Here is a 19321-nt window from a genome sequence, read left to right on the forward strand (position 1 = left end):
ACACAGCATGTAACTATAATTGCAACCAACCCAAGTTACAATATTACTGCTTAGGAATCTTAGTACTTGGATAAAGAGTATTATTACAATTTGCCACTACTAACAAAACCCACCTCCTCTTTTCAGAGCATTGCCGTTCCTGAAAAGTGCATCCTTCCATCAGTTCCAGGTCTCAAAACACTCATTTCTCCAACATGCAAAAAAAGTCATCAGAAGGGCCAGAAGAAGCTGAACTAACAGAACGAATCCCAGCTGCCAGCAAGGAAGCAGTGAGTTTCCTTTCACTCATTGGTGAGTGGCCCTTTAATGTATGACATACACAGTTAGTCCTTGACTTACAACAGTTCATTTAGTGACTATTCAAAGTTACAACGACACTGAAAAATGACCATTTTTTCAAACTTAAAATCATTGTGACATCCCTGCGTTCACATGATCAAAATTCAGATGCTTGGCATCCGACTCACATGTATGACGGTTGCAGTGTTCCAGGATTATGTGATCCCCTTTTGCGACCTTCTGACAAGCAAAGTCAATGGGGAAGCCAGATTCAATTAACAAATGTGTGGCTAACTGATCAACTGCAGCGAATTAACTTAACAACTGTGGCAAGAAAGGTCATAAAATGGGGCAAAAGTCACTTAACATATGTCTCACAACAGAAATGTTGGGCTCAATTGTGGTCGTAAGTCGAGGACTACCTGTACCCTTGCTTTTTTTATTTCAGAATTGTCTTTTAAGCAAAAACTATAGTTGACATGAATATTTTGCTATGCTGAATTTTACAAAATAGATATCTTGCAGAACCGTAGGTAGGGTGCTTAAACCAGATTTGTTCACACCAGAAACTTTCTAGTTCTGCTGGAGCTACAATTCCCATAATTCATAGCTATGATGAGAATTAACCCTATTGGCCCGGAAATTGTAATCCTAACACAGCTGAAGGATGCCCAGAATGCAGTATTATGAAATCTGGGTTCTCAAAATCATAATAGATGCAGCAAAGCAAGAGATTTATATCAGGACCAAAATACACAAGAAGAGAGGTATTTACCTTCTCCTCTCCAACTGTAGTTACAGGAGGGAATTCTTTCACCCAAAAGCCTATTAAGACATGAGATCTTTGAGACCAGGCTAGTCTAATTTGGCCCTTCATTCAAAACAGCTAAGGAATGTTTTCAGTTAGCAAGGAGCATGGATTTACCAATGTTAACACTCCAGTCTCCAACTGGCAATCCACATTAATTTAATTAATTTTATTTAAAACATTAGTACAGCTACCCATCTTAAAACCAAGCTTTAAGAGGTTTACACTCAACAAAAAAAAGCCACATGTACAATTACAACTGCAGTGAAACCCAAAAAGAAAAAAACCCAGAAAAATATGGTGCTGCAACCACATTTTCTTCCATCGTGATAATGTCACGTGATGACAACGTGATACAGTGAGTTTGACACCCATGGCCTATGGGAACAGCCAGGTTCTGAGTGCTCCCCAGAAGATTAAAAATAGGGGGGATTGTCAGGTCTTCAGGGAGAGGGTGTTCCATTAGGCAAGAGCTGTCATGGAAAAGGCAGGATTCCAAGAACCCATAATGCTTTTGGTAAGGGACCTAGAGTGTGCCTATTCTACCTATTCTGGTGGGAGAGACAGAGGGTGTCCTACAGATAACCTATGCCATATGTTTCTAAAGGTAATAACCAACACCTTGAATTGCATCTGGAAGGGGACTGAAATCCAGTGTAGCTTCAACAGCAGGAGTGTAAAATGGGTGAACTTAGAAGTAACCAACAGTACCCAACACTGCACAATTCACTGCATTCTGCACCAGTTGTAGTTTCTGGATCATTTTCAAAGGCAGCCTCACGTAGAGCTCACTGCAAATAGGAAGTGATCAAGGCAGGAGTGGTGTGATCAAGGCCTCCCAATCTAGGAAATGGCACAATTGATGCACAAGATAAATATATGGGAAGGCCTCCCTAGCCACAGCTGCCACCTACTCCTTGAGCGTTAGCTATGAGTCTAAGAAGACCCCCAAATTGGGCACTGGCTCTGTCCAGGGGAATGCCACCCCATCCAGAATCAAAGATGGCATGTCACTGCAACTTGGGAGTCAAAAATCCCAAATCACTCCATCTTACCAAGGTTGAGTTGGTTCCTTCCCATCCAGATTCCAGGCATATTCAACTTCCTCTTCTCAGCCCAGATTGTTGATCTAATAGTTTTCCAAACTTGTGTTTTGCCATCAATCCATGCTTTACTTAACAATTCCTGTTTTTCATTGGCTCCTTGAGACAACTCTGTCTTTGAACAGAAAAGTCTGTTGAAAATACTCTCCTGAATAAGAGCTTTTGTGAGACATTTGTGGTCCAAATGCTGGTTGAAAGACAAGAGACTTAAATTATTTGCATAACTTATATAACTTATGAGCTGTCTAGTTCCATAAAAGATGGCCAGATGTTAGTATTTCCATGACACTAAGCAGGCTTAATATGCTTTAAGCACAGTTTTTACACATAGTTGTTATTGTGTAATTCAATTCCCCGAGTTCTGAGAAGAGAGAGTTATTTGAAGTTAAGATTCATCTGATCTGTAGACAAAGAGGAAGGAAGCAAAAAGTGGGTTGCATTCTTCCCCCCACCCCCCAAATTTGTTTTAACACAGAGATACCCTACATGGGTAAATTGAGAATGAAACCAGGACAAGAAAGTGCTAAAGAGAGGTTCTAACCCAACTGGGCCATCCCAGTTTATCCGTGTGAGAGTAAGTAAAATTTTCTTCCTGTCTTTCTGAGGATGAAATTGCTACATCTCATTTCTCAGAAAAAAAAGAAATTCAGCCCTGCCTTTTTGAAGAATCACTCGTGGCTATTTCAGAGTCTGGAGAAACTATAGGAACGTTTTCCATCTCAGTGAAGTGGGCCTGCTATTCGTTGGATGGATGGCAAGAAGAAGACTGTTTCCTGGTCCTTGCAAACAGCAAAGGGACCATCGATGGGGTAACTTGCAAAATCTCCCTTACAGGTAAATTCAGTGCATTAATTCAACATAAGCCAATTTGGTCTAGCTAGTGGGTAAGGCACCAAATTAGAAATCAGGAGACTGGGAATTCTAGTCCCACCTTGGGATGAAGCCAGCTAGGTGACTTCGAGCCAGTCACTCTTTCCCAGCCCTAGGAAGGATGCAGCGGCAAACCACTTCTGAAATCTTGCCAACGCTGACTTGAAGCCATAAGTCACACCTTAGCACAAATTAACATAATGAGGGTGATAAGGGAGAAGAGAAAGTCTAAACATATTGCTATGCCTAAATGCAGGCTTCCGTTTTTAAAATTGGTGACATGGGGATATCAGAAACAGAGAGATAACGATGGTAGTTAGAATGATTCAGTTTGATATTCTTCTCCCGTATTCTGATCCCGATACTTGATCTAAGATTGCATAGGGTTCCTTTATGCATCGGAAGCATAAGTCTTCTGCAGTGAGCTACTGCACTACTTATACTTTTAATATTTTACTAGTCCAATTAAAACATTTTAATTCCTGTCTTAATTGGCTGGCTCCTACCAGATTTATTTAGAAATAAGTCCCATCAAATTTTCTTGTATGCTTTTTGGTATTAACTGCTTTACCATGGAATATAAATACTATAGGATACAAATAAAAACCAAGTAAATATCTGTTCAATAGATACTAGAAGCTGCTAGTACTAAATTTCATGGGACTTTCAGGTATAATTAAAAAAAGATAAGTTTAGAATTGCATTCATTAGTGGTCTACACATTTTGTGTGATGTGTTACTCCTTGCAGATATCATTTCTTTAATTATTTCCTATTCCTTTCTGATTAGCAGAATGTGGTTAAAATGTTTTTTATTATTGCAGTGACATTTTAAATAAATTTAAAAAAACCAAAATATTATTTGGACAGTCGCAAATACATCCGTATCTGAAAAGACTTCATCAGCCATTCTTTGCTGATGTCCCATCTTGCCTTTCGGATTTAGGCAATTATAGAAACAATACTTTTACCAATGTTGATAAAAGCAAGAGTGCAAAGCTAGCATTTTGAGACTCTTCTTTTCCCCAAGTATCTCAATTTAGACGCTTTTCTAATTGGAAAGTCAATAGGACAGGACAAGGAATGTGGAAAACTAAGTTTCATTCCTGCACAAATAAGACTTTGTTGGGCTAAGATGTTATTACAAGCAGTTCACACCAGAACAGAAGATTACAGACAGACCCATAACCCACTGGTGAAAGATGAAACATTTCCAAGAATCAGAAGAAATTTCCATGCAGCACCAACATGCCAAGATATCCCCCAACAGTTGTCTCTAACCTAATATTCTCCAGACTAAAATTCCCATTATCTGATTTCCCATTATCCCATTACCAATGTGGCCATTCAGAGTCATAAATGAACACATAAATAAACCATTACATTGGGGAAAGCTGCCTGAAAGGAAATAAAACAGCTGTGTCATTGCCGTGATTTCCTACAAATGCCCTTTTTTTCCTATCAGGATACGTATCAAAGAAACTGGAGATTTTGGAGCAGCGTATTCAGGAAAGTATGAGGGTGAGTAACTAATGTATTTTGCTTTCCCCCTCACTGCTGGCTTCGTTATCTAGTAGGGATCTGGCAGTGCTGGAACATCTGCAGCCTTCCCCAAAGTGCTAAAATGTGCAAAAAAAACCCCACCCCTTTTAAAAGCTCAGAAACAAGTTGGCAGGTGGAAGGTGCAGCAAAATTAAATGGGAAAGGTCATTGGGTGGAGTAGGAGAACAGCTACCTGGTAAATTTCAGTAGCAAAAAATGCTGGTTGCTTTTCAGAAAAAGATGGATGAGAGGATGGGTCCAGATCCCTTCAACCTCTGTCTTGTATTAAAGAGGCTGCAACATAAAATACGTCGGAGAAGGTCTATGCTCCTGCCGTTTGAGTCCTACCACCACATGATGTTCCCATCATTTGCCTCAGCTCCTGCCAACCTAGCAGTTGGAAAGCATGTAAATCAAGGGTGTCAAACTCACGTCATTGTCACATGACTTATCAGGACTTTTTCCCCCTTCGCCAAACCGAGAGTGGGCGTGGCCAGCATGTGATGCATCCGGCCCATGGGCTGGGAATCTGACAGCCCTGAAGTAGATAAATAAATACCATTTTGGTGGAGAAGTAACAGCATTAACAGTATTCCTTGTTTCGCTACACGCTCTGTGTTGTGGCATGATGTCATGCTAGTTTCATGACCACATCTTTGGACAATGCTGGCTCAATAGTTTAAAGAAACAGAGATGAACACCACCCTCTAAAGTCGGCTACAACTAACGGAGTAAAAACCTGCAGGGACATTTTTACCATTTTTTTAACCCATTTTTTAAAGTTTTGTATTGAAATACAAGGGACAAGAAGAGGGCCACCAGATCTGGGTTGCAAAACTAATGCAAAACATTAGATGGCAGTAAAAAATTAGGAGTTTTGCAGAAGCAATTCCCTTAGAGCTGTTTTAGAGTGTCAGCAGGCACGTGGCTAGAGATAACCCAATCAACACTTAAAAAAAAAAAAGCCTTTCACAAAAGTTCCTCATCATAGTTTCATGATTAAACAGCAAAATCATGGGAAAAGATGACTTGTCCTGTATGGTTTGTTAATTAATTAAAAAAAAATCATGAGTAACAATAAAAGGGCAGTTTATTAACAAGCTTTTTAATTTGAATTTAGAAGAATAGAATAGAGCTGGAAAGAACCTTGGAGGTCTTCTAGTCCAGCCCCCTGCTCAAGCAGAAGAACCTATACCCGTGATGGCCAACCTATGGCACGCGTGCCACAACTGGCATGCGGAGCTCTTTCTGCAGGCACGCATGCCATCGCCCCAGGTCAGATCTCCATGGCGTTTCTTTCTTGAGCTTCTGTTTCTCTGCAAACAATGAAACAGAAGCTTATGAAAGGAAAAGATCTTACCTCTTGCCGTGCTGCCGGTGTTGAGATGTCCTGCCTCCCGCCGGCCAGCTGGTCTTCGGGTCTCTGCTGCATATGTGTGCACGCATGCCTGCGCACATACCACGCATGTGTGTGTTCGCACATGTCCATGCATGCATTCGTGCATGTCTGCGTGCTGGCACGCATCTTTCTGTTTGGACATGCACACACGCGCAGTTTGGGCACTCGGTGTCTAAAAGGTTCGCCATCACTGGTCTAATCTCTTCTTAAAAACCTCCAGTGATGGAGCGCCACGATTTCTGAAAGCAAACTGTTCCATTGGTGAGGTTAATTGTCCTCACTGTTAGGAAGTTTCTCCTCAATTCCAGGTTGCTTCTCTCTTTTATTAGTTTCCAATCATTGTTTCTTGTCCTGCCCTCTGGAGTTTTGGAGAATAATTTGGCCCCCTCTTCTTTGTGGCAGCCTCTCAAATACCTCTCAAATAATTTGACCCCCTCTTCTTTGTGGCAGCCTCTCAAATACTGCTATCATGTCACCCCTGATTCTTCTTTTATTTAGACTAGCCAGACCCAAATCCTACAGCTGTTCTTCATATATTTTAGTCTCCAGGCATTTGATCATCATAGTTGCTTTTCTCTGAACTTTTCACAAATTCTCAACATCTTTTTTTATAGTATGGTGACCAAAATTGGTTGCAGTATTCCAGGTGTGGTCTTACTAGGGTTTTATAAAGTTTTATAAATTTGCTCTCAAATGATTTCGATTCAAGAGTAAGCAATGAGATAGCTAAGTCTGTGGAGTTTTTATTAAACTACTAGAGTGGGAAAATCAGAAAGTGATCCTGAAAGATTCAAGAAAGACATATTTAAACTGACAACCAAACTGCAAATGCAGTTCAATTAAAAATATAATTTAATCATAAATATACACTTATACATACATTGGGACGCACTTCACATATACACTAATGAAGTTTGGAATATCTGTAGCTAATCAGGAAAAAGTTTGAAATTGGAGTAGATTGCTCAGTGATGAGATCAACTCTGCAGCAGCTCGGAAATGGACCAATGTAACAACAGAGATCATTAGATTTGTGCTACATCTACAACTGAAATATCATGTACTGTTCTAGTTGCCATAATAGAGCAAGAAAAACATTTAAAAGTGGGCGTCGAAATGATTGGGATCCATGAGCATTTTCCGGACAAGGAAAAAGTTACTGTAAATGTTCGGGATTCTTTTGTTTTGAAATAATAATAGTAATAATAATGATGATGATGATGATGATGATGATGATGATGATGATGCAGAGATTCTGGCATAAACCAGTGCAGGTGGTTCCAGTGGTACTTGGCAAGCACTTAAAAACAATTGGCTCTGACAAGATCACCATCGGTCAGCTGCAGAAGGCCACCTTACTGGGATCTGCTCGCATAATCCGCCAATACATCACGCAGTCCTAAACGCTTGGGAAGTGTTCGACTAGTGATTTGGGATACGAAATCCAGCATGGACGTTTGCTGTGTATACTGTCATAATAACAACAACAACAACTTTATTGTCATCGTACGTGTATACACAGTATACCCATACAACAAAATTCACTTAACACCCAAAGACACATAACAATCCCAAACACACCCCCACCCACCACAAATTCCCCACCCCTAAACCACCCAAACATCCACACAACAGACCACGTAATGCTGTCCAGCAGCTCACTGATGGTGGCCCTTTAGTTCATTGTTGAGTGCAATTATAGCTCTGGGATAGAAAGGCAGCTTGAGGGAAGGACATGATCCAAGGGTACAAAAACATGCATGGCATGGAAAAAGTGTACCTTCTGTTAGAACAATAAAATTAGAGACATCTAATGAAGAAAAATTATAGGTATTAAAATAGAGAAGGATGACCTTTCCTTCCAAATAATGGAGTCGTTATCAAAAGACATAATAGTGGCTTTAAAGAGGAATTTGATATGTGTTCACGGACAACTGGCCTCTCAAAGGCTGTTCTCACGGTCAGGGAGAAAATAGGAAGGAGTGTTCTGCTGTGTCACCTTGAGGTTCTGGTGGAAAGGCAAGATATAACAAGTAAGTAAGAAAGGTTTTTGGAAAGCTCATATAAGGGAAGGTTAACTCAAGCCTCAACTAGTTGTGAAGCTTCCACCTTTTCAGGAAAGCAAGTGCCTGTGTAGTTGAGGCCAATCCTGGCATAACTGGGCTACCTTTTCCTTTTCCTTTTTGCTTTTCCTGCAGCTTAGAGATCATCCAGTGGAAACCAGGACCAAAGTGGTGAAGCGGCATGGCCAGCTTTATCTGACCAAAACTATAGTGGAAAAAGATGTGAGTAAAATGAGCTGTGCCTAAAGAAATGTGAGTAAAATGAGCTGTGCCTGGAATATTAGCCCAATTCTCCTCCTCCTCACAGTTCATATGAGTTAGATGATTATAATACCTATAGCTTTACCTAGATCTCAAGACAGAGACTAACCCATCTTCCATCAGCCTATCGCCCTTCAGTTACATCAAGATCCCCACACACATCCAGCCAGGCTGAAAACTCCAAACATCTGTGAGAGTTTCGCCAGCCTATAAAACCTGCCTAACTTGTTGCTATGAATCCTGTTAAATCGAAACTAATTAACCCCAGTAAGATAGACTAGGGAAGGCTGTCCTAGTTAATCTTGCCATTTAACTGCCTTATGGAAGCTAATGTAGTGGCACAGGTGGAGAAACCTTGGTGCTATAGACTGCAAAAGCACTTTGCATCCTGGGCAGAGTGACAAATAGTATTATTACCCTTCTGTATCTGTGCTTCACCTTTGCTTCCATGTTACTGCAGTAGTGAACTCCTGAAGTGTTGGACTATATAATCTCCCTTCCAATTCTCCTCAGGACAACATAAGTATTGCCAGCATCCAGGTGTGGGAGATGACCAGGCTGAGCCTGAGGGAGGGGTCAAACGTGTCATCAGTCATGAGTCCCTGCGTGCCCACAAGAGATCTAAGTCCAACCCACCTTGAATTCCTTTCTATTCTTAACCCTGCTAATTTGCCTTGACTGTTAGTAGTTCAGATTCTTGTAGAGAGCTTAAGTTTGTAATAAATCTTTATACTCCTTTGAACTGCCTGGATCTGCTTGATACCAGGTGACTATCCCCAATACTGCCAAATTTGCTGAAGGGTCTTCGGAGCACATTCTCATTAAGCATCTCTCTAGCACTTATTCTCAGAGTGGCCTTGAGCAAATATGCGCCTATGCACATTTTTCTTGGGGCTTGCAAGCTTGCTGCCCTATCCAATTTCATTTTTAAAGGCTCCTTTTCATTAAAAAGAAATGCATGGGAAGCTCATATGGCACAAATCAAATACTGATAGTCAGGCTATTCTTGTTTCTTTCTTGAACTTCTTGAGATAAACACCCAGTGTGAAAAAGAAATGGCATGAGGGTGGGAAGTCTTGCTTGGACATCATTCCTTCCCCTGTCCTCTTGGCCAGTTGAAGGAAATATTGTCTTATATGGCATTCCTTATTTTCTGAGGCATGGGGGAGAATGGCTACAAGCCAACTTGAAACTAATTCGGAAGGTTTGGGGGGCATAAATAGGGATGTGCTTGGAAGAGAGCATGTAAATTTAACGTCAGATGATCATAAACAGATTGCTTTTATCGGAAATGAGAACACTAAAACTCCTAGTCTTAAATTAGTTGGTGTGAAGAGGGAAGGAGAATTATGACCTCGTACTCCTCTTCCTCTTTCTTGCCCAAAAATGGTAGCTTTGTCTTGGGTGTGCCTTCTATAAACCCCAAACATTTTTCTTCAAGGCGGCCTGCTGTTCCGGTTGTTGACTGAACTTTTGTGAAGGATGTCTAGCCTTTTCTGTCTCCCTCAGGAAGAGATCAACGTCAGCACATTCTCTTACAGATGTGCACAACTTGAGGGCCTCGTCTCAGAATCTGCCAACTTCTTGATACTACGGGTGATGGCCAGGAGGCAGTCCTTACCACAAAATGCTACTTTCCTCTCATTTGACTCTGACCAGCACATCTGTACCTCTACCTATGTAAGCTCAGGTTGTGGGTATATTACAATGGAACTGCTGGATAGCCAGAAATATAGTGGGAATTCTGTCTTGGAAAAGAACTATACAGTAGATGAGTAGTAGAGCATATGTTTTTCTCACGAAAGGTGCCAATGTTATCCCTGGCATCTCTGGATAAAAACTGGGGAAATCTGCCTGAATCTCTATCAAATGACCACCAATCAGCTTAAGACAGTAGAAAGTTATATGGACTTAAAGTGTCCCTCATTATAAAGCAGTTTCTTGTTGCTCTCTTGCTCTACTTTGACTTACCCTTTTCTTCCTATGTATTTATAATTGGTAACAAAAAAAAAAAAGAAGTACAGGAAGCCCTTAATTTACAATCACAATTGAGCCCAAAATTTATGTCGCTAAGTGAGACATTTGTAATAAGTGAGTTTTGCCCCATTTTATGACCTTGTTAAGTGAGCCCAGTTTACCCATTGACTTTGCTTGTCAAAGGGTCGCAAAAGATGATCACATGATCCCAGGACACGGCAACTGTCATAAATATGAGTCAGTGGCCAAAAATCTGAATTTTGATCACATGTGACCAAGGGGGATGCTGGATTGGTCATGTGTGAAAAAAAGTCACTTTTCTCAGTGATGTTGTAACTTTGGTCACTAAACAAACTGTTGTTAAGTTGAGGACTATCTATGTTGAGGCAGAGGATAAAAGAGCAGGGAATAAAGATGTAGCCTGTGTTGATGTTGGTGGATAAAAATAAAGTCCAGATACCTCCACCCAGAGTTTCCGTTTACCTAAAATAAACCCTGAATGTCTCTAGAATATTTAAGCCCAGGGAAGAAAGATTACCAGCTGTCCATACTAAAGTGCAATATGGGGATGAAATGTTGAAATCAACTGCTTATTCACTGGAGCAACTAAGACATGGTCTGAACAGCCATCCTTGTGCATCTCTCTCTCTCTGCCATTTCTGCCAATCTCTTTCTAGAATAACCTCCGCTTCCAGAAGCAGAAAGTGAAAAAAGAAGACGTGGATGTGTTTGTGATTGAAAGGACTGTACATGCCGTGGAAGCTCCCCCACTGAATTGGCAATTCTACTTTTTACCAGACGGGTAAGGAAGCTCTGATATACAGGTAGTCCCTAATTTACAACCATTCATTTAAAGACTGTTCAAAATTACAACAGCACTGAAAAAAAAATTAATGATGACCACTTTTCACACTTACGACCAGGGGTGAAATGCTCCCAGTTCGGACCAGATCTCCTGATCCGGTAGCGATGGCGGCGGGTGGTTCGGAGAACTGGTAGCAAAAATCCCTGCGCCCCCACCACCACCACGCCCAGCTGAGCCACACGATCATCAGAGGCTTTTTTTTTTTTTTTACTTTTAAAAGCATTTTTTCTACAACCTCTTCCGACGAAAAAATGCTTTTAAAAGTAAAAAAAAAAAAGCCTCTGATGATCGCACGGCTCAGCTGGGATCGTCAGAGGCTTTTCAAAGAATTTGTTTCTTCAACCTCTTGGCCGAAAAGGTGGTTAAAAAAATGCTTTGAAAAGTCTCTGGCAACTCCCAGCTGAGTTGCCTGATCAGCGGAGACTTTTCAAAGCACTAAAAAAAATGCTTTGAAAAGTTAAAAAAAAAAAAAAAGTTGGGCACGCCCACCCAGTCACATTACCCCACCCACCCACCAAGCCACACCCACAGAACCGGTAGTAACAAATTTTACATTTCACCCCTCCTTACGACCATTGCAACATCCCCACGGTCGTGTGATCAAATTTGGGATGCTTGACAAACAGCATGTATTTACAATTGTTGCAGGCTCCTGGGGTTGTAGGATTGTCATTTGCAAACTTCTTAGGAAACATCTGATGAGCAAAGTCAGTGGGATATGCCAGAGTCTCTTAACAACCGCATGTTTTACTTAACAGCTGTAGTGATTCGCTTAACAACCACGGCAAAAATGATAATAAAATGGGGCACAACTGACTTCCGTAGCAATGGAAATTTTGGGCTCAATTGTGGTCATAAATCAAGGACTACATGTAGCCATTCCTGTTCAGACTTTTCCTGCATTCAATGTGGCCATCAGTCTTTTCCTTCGTATATTCAGTATATATTTAGCCTTTGCTATTGCTACTTAGTTGGTAAGGCCCATGATCCCTCCTGCTGTTGAAGCTTGGTTTTCTTTCAAGCATTTACAATTTTTCAAGTACTACCAATTAACTCAAACTTCTTTTTCCAATTAAAAAATGGCTTGAGTTGATGCATAGTAATCTTTTATTTATTATGTATATTTTATACTACCTAGATCAAAATAACTCTTAAGGAGCTGGCAAAGTTAAAAATTAGACCAGTTGGGCATCAAAATTGGGCATGTAAAGAGTCAACCAAATACTTAGCTGTTCAGTTATCAAATAATCCTACGGTGTCAACCCCCAAATGCCATTTCTAACATGATGGTCTTAACTACTTTACAGGATATGTTACAGACTGCTAATAGGTAGGATCCCACTTTTACTTCCAAGGGCAATACTTTCCAAAGTATTTTCTGACACCCCACACTTGAGTCTCTCCTTCTCTTCCTTTTGCCATTCTTAGAAGCTTTTAAAGAATATTTCTCTAAATACTCCAAGGATAACATATGGCCCTCTAGATGTTTTCTACATCCAGTCAGTCTCTGCTTACATATCCAATGATTAGGGAGAGTAGATTTACAATCTGACAACATCCAGATAATTCACAGCTTATCTACAGTATTTTTGCAGTTTGGGATGTTTTTCAATCTAAAAGCTGATTTTTGAATATCGTGTATCTGCCCTAAATCTTCTATAATTCTTTGAGTAAGATAGTCTGGGTTGACAGCTTTCAGCAAGCAGCATGTATACTAAAGAGACTAAAGCTACATCTAGCCATTTTTTCCTTTGGGCTTTTGTCTTGTTGGGAGATGGAAGCATTCTGTCTGTGTATGAGAGAAAAACAGCATTCCTGAGTGTGGGAATCTGATATGAATAATGATGAGTGGAGCAGGTCTAATAACTATTGTATTATAGGAATAAGATTTATTTACCAGAAATTATGTGGTAGAAATAGACAAAGTCTAGCCCTCTACATCCTACTGGAGGATAGTCAAACACTATAAGAGCTTGGGAAGAAAATGGGAAGAAGTGGATCAGAGCCTGGCAATTTGTTAGACAAAGATCATGCAAGGTACTAGAGAAATTACGCAGAGTAAATCCTTAACACTCTATACTCCACTGCCCTCTTGTGGTCAGTAAGTCATGAAGTGTTGAAGAGTTCCGTGCCATTGAGTTCATACTTCCCACAAGGCAAACTGTCCATTCCCATGTTTTAGGGCAGTGATGGCTAACCTTTTTGCTGTCACATGCCAAAAGCGGGAGGAGTTTGGGGGGTTTGTGCATGCGCGTGCTCACACCCATAAGTCAATGCGCCCCGACCTCCCCGTGCATATGTGTGCAAACCCCCCCATGCTCTCCCCGCTTTTGGCACGTGATGGCCCGGTGGGCCGGGTAGACCCGTTTCTCGCCCTCCCCAGGCTCCAGAGGCTTTCTTGGAACCTGGGGAGAGCAAAAACGGCTTTCCCCACACCCCCGGAGGCCCTCTGAAGGCTGGAAACAGCCCCTTTCCCAATTTCTGGTGGGCCAGAAGGCCCGAAAATCAGCTGGCTGGTGCATGCATGCGAACTGGAGCTGACCTAGGGCAACGCTCACGTGCCCACAGATATGACTCCGCGTGCCACCTGTGGCACTCGTGCCATAGGTTCGCCATCGCGGTTTTAGGGATAGAAAGCAGTAATTTTAGTAAACTGAGGAAATGTTTTCGAGGAATAGAACAAGACACTCACTAGCTACCTCTTTTTCTTTCTTTCTTTCTTTCTTTCTTTCTTTCTTTCTTTCTTTCTTTCTTTCTTTCTTTCTTTCTTTCTTTCTTTCTTTCCACATGATTGTTTTGTGGCACACCAGTAGCCAAACATGATCATTTATAGCAAGCATTTGGGGTTTATACAGCCTGCTGTCATAAAGTGTCTGCGTTTGGCTTGCCATGTTTACGAAATGTCAGCTTCATAAGCAGGTTCTGGGTTAGTCCTTGCTTGGTAATTTAAAGACTTGGCAACCTGGATAAGTGAAATAAAAGGGAAGCTTCGTAATTTTTGTACCGAAAAATACGTCAGTAGATCAATTACTAGAGAACAAATTTAATTTGATTTATGACTTCACCTGAATTCACTATATTTAAAGCCAAAGGAATTTGGCAAGCATGCATGCCAATAATAAACCATCCACATTTCACAGTGAACCTATGGAAGTCATATATGGTTTTAGTCCTAACCTGGGACATTCCATCCTTCCTTGTAATCCAAAGCTTTGTTCTTTTCAGTGGTGTTATAAGTTAGAACATAAGTTCTCTTATTACTTCTGATGTTGATAATTGGGAATCATAAATTACTTTGATCTGTTGCAATTCAATTTGGTTCTTAGCCCAGCTCTGCCATTGGCTACTGCCTCTCTCTCTCAGTCCTACAAACAAATGCAGAAACTCCCATTAATTTGTTTCCCTTCCATCTTCCTCCATCCAGGCATTTATCTCGCCGTGTACAAGTTGGATCTCCGGCCACCATGGTGATCCGGCAGATGCCCATTTTGATTGACATAGGTAATATCCTCACAGGCATTCTCCCTGTGTTGCAAATAGGAATTGTTGCCGGCATTGGATTGGGATTGCTGCTGACTGAGGTGTTCTTTTTGTCTGAAATGGACAACTGTTGGAATAGATCATCTGTCTCAGGAAAACAACAGGAACACCTTCTCTTTAAAAACAAGAAAATTTCAAATGTGTACTACAATATGTTCTGCTCCACACTGTCTATATATCCTACATTCCTATATATCCTGAATACTTCTTATCCATTTTCCATTCTTTTTCCAGATGAACCAGACCCTCGTCCTGTCTTTGAAAAAGTCCCCTTAGACTGGGAAGAGGATGCCGAATTATATTCCAAGTTTTTAGACAGAAAGGTAAATTGTTCGGGGATTAAGGGCAGAGTACCATGTTTCTCTGAAAATAAGACCTAACTGGAAAATAAACCCTAGGATGATTTTTCAGGATGCTCATAATATAAGACCTAAATTCTTATTGCTTCTTTTGGAGCAATAATTAATATAAGACCCAGTCTTATTTTTGGGGAAATACGGGTAACATCTGAAGTATGGCTCGTAATATGACAACTTCTAAGTTCATGGGATAATTAACTCATTTTACTTCCGCATAATCTAAAGGTAACTCTCAATTTACAATCACAATTGAGCCTAAAATTTCTGTTGCTAAGCAAAACAGTTCAGTGAGCTTTGCCCCATTTTACAACCTTTCTTGCCACAATTGTTAAGTGAATCGCTGCAGATGTTGTTAGTAACATGGTTGTTAAGTGAATCTGGCTTCCCCATTGACTTTGCTTGTCAGAAGATTGCAAAAGGTGATCTTATGACCCCGGGACACTGCAACCATCATAACCATGAAACAGTTGCCAATCATCTTAATTTTGATCATGTGACCATGAGAATGCTACAACAGTTGAAAGTGTGAAAAACAGTCATAAGTCACTTTTTTCAGGGTCGTCGTAACTTCAAATGGTCATTAAACAAACGGTGGTAAGTCGAGGACAACCTGTAATAACATAAAATCTCTGAGCAGTGTCTGGTCATTGATTTCTTGGTGCCCTCGAAGCTTCTTTCACTTCCTGCAGACATTCCATGAGTGTTACTGTGAAAGTCAGCTGGGTCATTTCGGTCTAGTCATTCTCTCTTAGCCCAACTCACTTCATGGAGTTTCTGTTTGGGGGGATATAAGAGTATGATGTATGTTTGCAGCCTTGAGTTACTTATAAAGTAATGAAGGCAGGATAAAAATCTGATAAATAAAGAAATGTCTGTTAATAGCTGCCTTGTGAGACTGCTGTGTCTTTAAGAATTCTCTTGCATTTTTACATCTGGTTTACAAGTCTATAGTTCGCCAATTGAATTTCTGGTTGAACTCGTCAGCATGTTGTGAAATTAAGGAGTTTTTCACCATGTCTTCTGACTTCTAGAAGATGTTTGTGAATGCATTCTTTCAGTTTTCTTCCTCTTTGGCCCACAGTAATTTTCACAGACCTTGCATTATATGCTTTAAATGACTCCAGTTATGTGTTTGGCTATTGGTGTGTCATAAAACAACAGTCAGGTTCACTGAACTATCCCAGCAACAACCCAATGGCACAGAAAAGAAGCTGGGTAAGAATTGCTAGAGGCGTGATATACTGCAATAACCTAGAATTCCAAAAACCTGAAATAGACTACCTGTACACGTCTTTATTCCAGACAAGGAATAATGGATAGAAACTGATCAAGGAGAGATTCAACCTAGAAATAAGGAGAAATGTTCTGACAGTGAGAATAGTGGAAGTTTGCCCTTGTGGGAGTTTCATCACTGGAGACTTTCAAGAAGAGAGTGGACAGCCATCTGTCAGTAATGGTATAGGGCAGGGGTGTCAAACCTGCGTTGTCATGACGGCATCACATGACATATTGTGACTTTTTTTTCCCCTTTCACTAAAGCGGACGTGGGCATGGCCAGCACATGATGCATCCGGCCCGCGAGTTTGATAGCCCTGGTATAGGGTCTCCTGCTTGAGCAGGGGGTTGGACTAAATGACCTACAAAGTCCCTTCCAACTCTGTTATTCTATTCTATTCCATGTTACAGTGCAATAGATGAGCCACAGTGGTGGCTCAGTGGCGCAGTGGTTAGAGTGCAATATTGCAGGCTGCCTGCAATTTGGCAGATCGAATCTCACCAGGCTCAAGGTTGACTCAGCCTTCCATCCTTCCGAGGTGGGTAAAATGAGGACCCAGATTGTTGGGGGCAATATGCTGACTCTGCAAACCACTTAGAGAGGGCTGTAAAGCATTGTAAAGGGATATCTAAGTCTAAGTGCTATTACTATTGCTAAGCAACTTCAACAAAAAATATCTAACCATACAACCAACAATTACACAAAGCTGCACAACCTATTAATAAGATAACTACTATATGTCAAAAACTTCCCTGAAACGATCAGCAAACTGCTACAACCTCTAGGCATCATGGTAGTCCATAAACCAACAAAATACAGCCAAACTACCCTAAGCAAAACCAACAGCCATTGAACACAAAGCAGGAGTCATTTACAACATGCCGCAGAAAGACTGTAAAAACCACAATAGCAATTGTAAAATTGCAGACATGCCAAACTAAATCTGTTCCAAAAATGCAAGAGTATTCCTAGGGCCATGGCTCTGATGAATCATCCATTAACAGGCACATTGAGATAAGCATTATCTGCAAATTATTCAGGAAAGGAAGCAACCAAAGGTCAAAGAAAGACTCAAATACACCTCCTCCCATCACACACCTATTAATCCCCAGACAAGAAAAAACAAGGAAGAAACAATGCCCCAAGACAATTTATCATACAAACAACGATCAAACTGTACTCCTGCATGAACTGATGATGTTTCTAGCCTGGTCACAAAATCTGCAAGAATCAAAGTAAGTTCAGAAAACAACACTGCAACAACCCAACAATTCAAACCTGAAGTAGTTATATTCCCCAGTGTGGCAGGGTGCAATCACTTCTAAATTTTACAACATTTTTATACTTAAAAACAAATGCTGTAGAGATAAGCATAACGAGAGAGAAGGAGAGAGATGGAGTCTTTTCCCTATGATACTTCCTGCTTTTTGCCCAGCATTGAAGGGGTCGAGGCTTATAGATAACTATTTCATAATTGGCTTATTTAGTAAATGGAAGTCTGACTTGTTTGGAACTTGTAGTGAATAAAAATGTCAAGATGTGATGCCTTGATCTGGAGGTAATGCTAAAGAGCTACAGTAGTTGAATGTAGAATAAATTAATTATACTTCATTGTCATGAAATCAATGGGACTTTCATAACTAACAAATGCCATTGATTTTAAATGAATTTACTTTGGCATCCAGAATCACAAATCTCCAGTTAATACATAATCTAGTCCTGGAGGAAGTCCTAGCGAGCATCATTGGGCTGACAGTGGTGTGGCTGTATGATCAAAATGCCAATGGAATAAAAACACAAGAAATAGACAAGAGCATCTAATGTTCATTCCTATGTTGAAGATAAAACAAGCAACCTGAAATGCTTTGTGGCATTTCAGGATTGTGGCAAAGGACTGTGTTGTAGACTGTTGTAGACTTTCAGCAGTTCCAAGAAGGCGCCACACCCATTTGCACCACTCAGGTGACCCTGATGACACAGATAAATCTCCAGATGGCCTTAATGACTTGTTAAAAGGCTGCAAATGACCAGCTGTCTGCAAGGAGTATAAATCTTTCCATTCACCACCATCCAGACAGAGCTGAAGAAGCTTGGATGAGAAGTGAACTGTCTTCAAAGAAAAACCAGAAAGTCCAGTTGCCTCTTGAAAAAGCACCTTTGGGACATGACCTGGATGACTGAGAATCTCCAGAGACATTAAGTAACCTGAGATGTTTTGAATGCAGTTGCTAGTAGCATAGCCAACAATTGGTGATTATGGCTCATACCAAAACACATAGCTGATGAGGCTATACATTTCTTAGGGCAGGAGAGTTTTTTAAAATGGCATTGCAGGGGTAGGGGGCATATTACAATCTTATTTTGATCCTCATTTACTGCCATTGATGAACTATAGACAGAATGGGCTGCTTTGCTTTTCACAGGAAGAGCTACAAGCAAGCCATGCTACCTACGTGCGTCGCCATCCAGAACTCAACACCTTGCTGGCAGATTTCTTGCAACTGCTTCTCCTTCGCAAGCCCGATGATGTGGTCACCTTTGCCGCTGAATTCTTCGCTCCCTTTTCTTCCCAACAACCGCCATGCAGATCATTTCGGTCATCTGACAAGCCCAGCCCCTTTCGCAGCTATGTCTAAAATGACTCTGATAAAAATAATAAAGATCCAGGGAATAATTTGGGACTTTGGTAGAGCTATTTCTTGAAGCTGTGGGAGTGCCTCTTTTAGAGAGTTGCATGGCTCCCCTTTTACCACAAATACTGGAGACTCCATTTTGGTCATCCCCTTTCTCAAATGATGTTTGGAATGTCTGCCATTAAAAACTGCTGAATTACAGAGAGTGCATATGGGGAGATAGAGATTATAGTATTGTACTGTATTGTATTGCAGTTTAATAAAAAATGATGGGTAGCTAAATACTATAAATAGCCTTTTTGTTAAAGATAGGAACCACCTAAAAAAACCTAATCCAGTTTCCGCAA

At 40.8% G+C, this 19321-nt stretch overlaps 1 protein-coding gene and 1 long non-coding RNA gene across 2 annotated transcripts in view; one reads left to right on the forward strand and one right to left on the reverse strand.

Moving 5' to 3' along the window:
• The window catches only part of LOC139327329 (uncharacterized), a 28397-nt gene that overhangs the window by 2713 nt on the left and 6363 nt on the right, over positions 1-19321 (reverse strand). The window lies entirely within an intron of this gene.
• Positions 195-18977, forward strand: CATIP (ciliogenesis associated TTC17 interacting protein). The gene is made up of 9 exons (XM_070957126.1): positions 195-269; positions 2796-3024; positions 4525-4580; positions 8199-8285; positions 9834-10004; positions 10979-11103; positions 14591-14667; positions 14941-15029; positions 18765-18977. The coding sequence occupies exons 1-9, from the start codon at positions 195-197 to the stop codon at positions 18975-18977; spliced, it is 1122 nt and encodes a 373-aa protein (XP_070813227.1).

This window comes from Pituophis catenifer, unplaced genomic scaffold, assembly GCF_029215685.1.
Source record: "Pituophis catenifer annectens isolate HBS135680 unplaced genomic scaffold, rPitCat1.0.hap2 SCAF_1, whole genome shotgun sequence".
NCBI lineage: Eukaryota > Metazoa > Chordata > Lepidosauria > Squamata > Colubridae > Pituophis > Pituophis catenifer.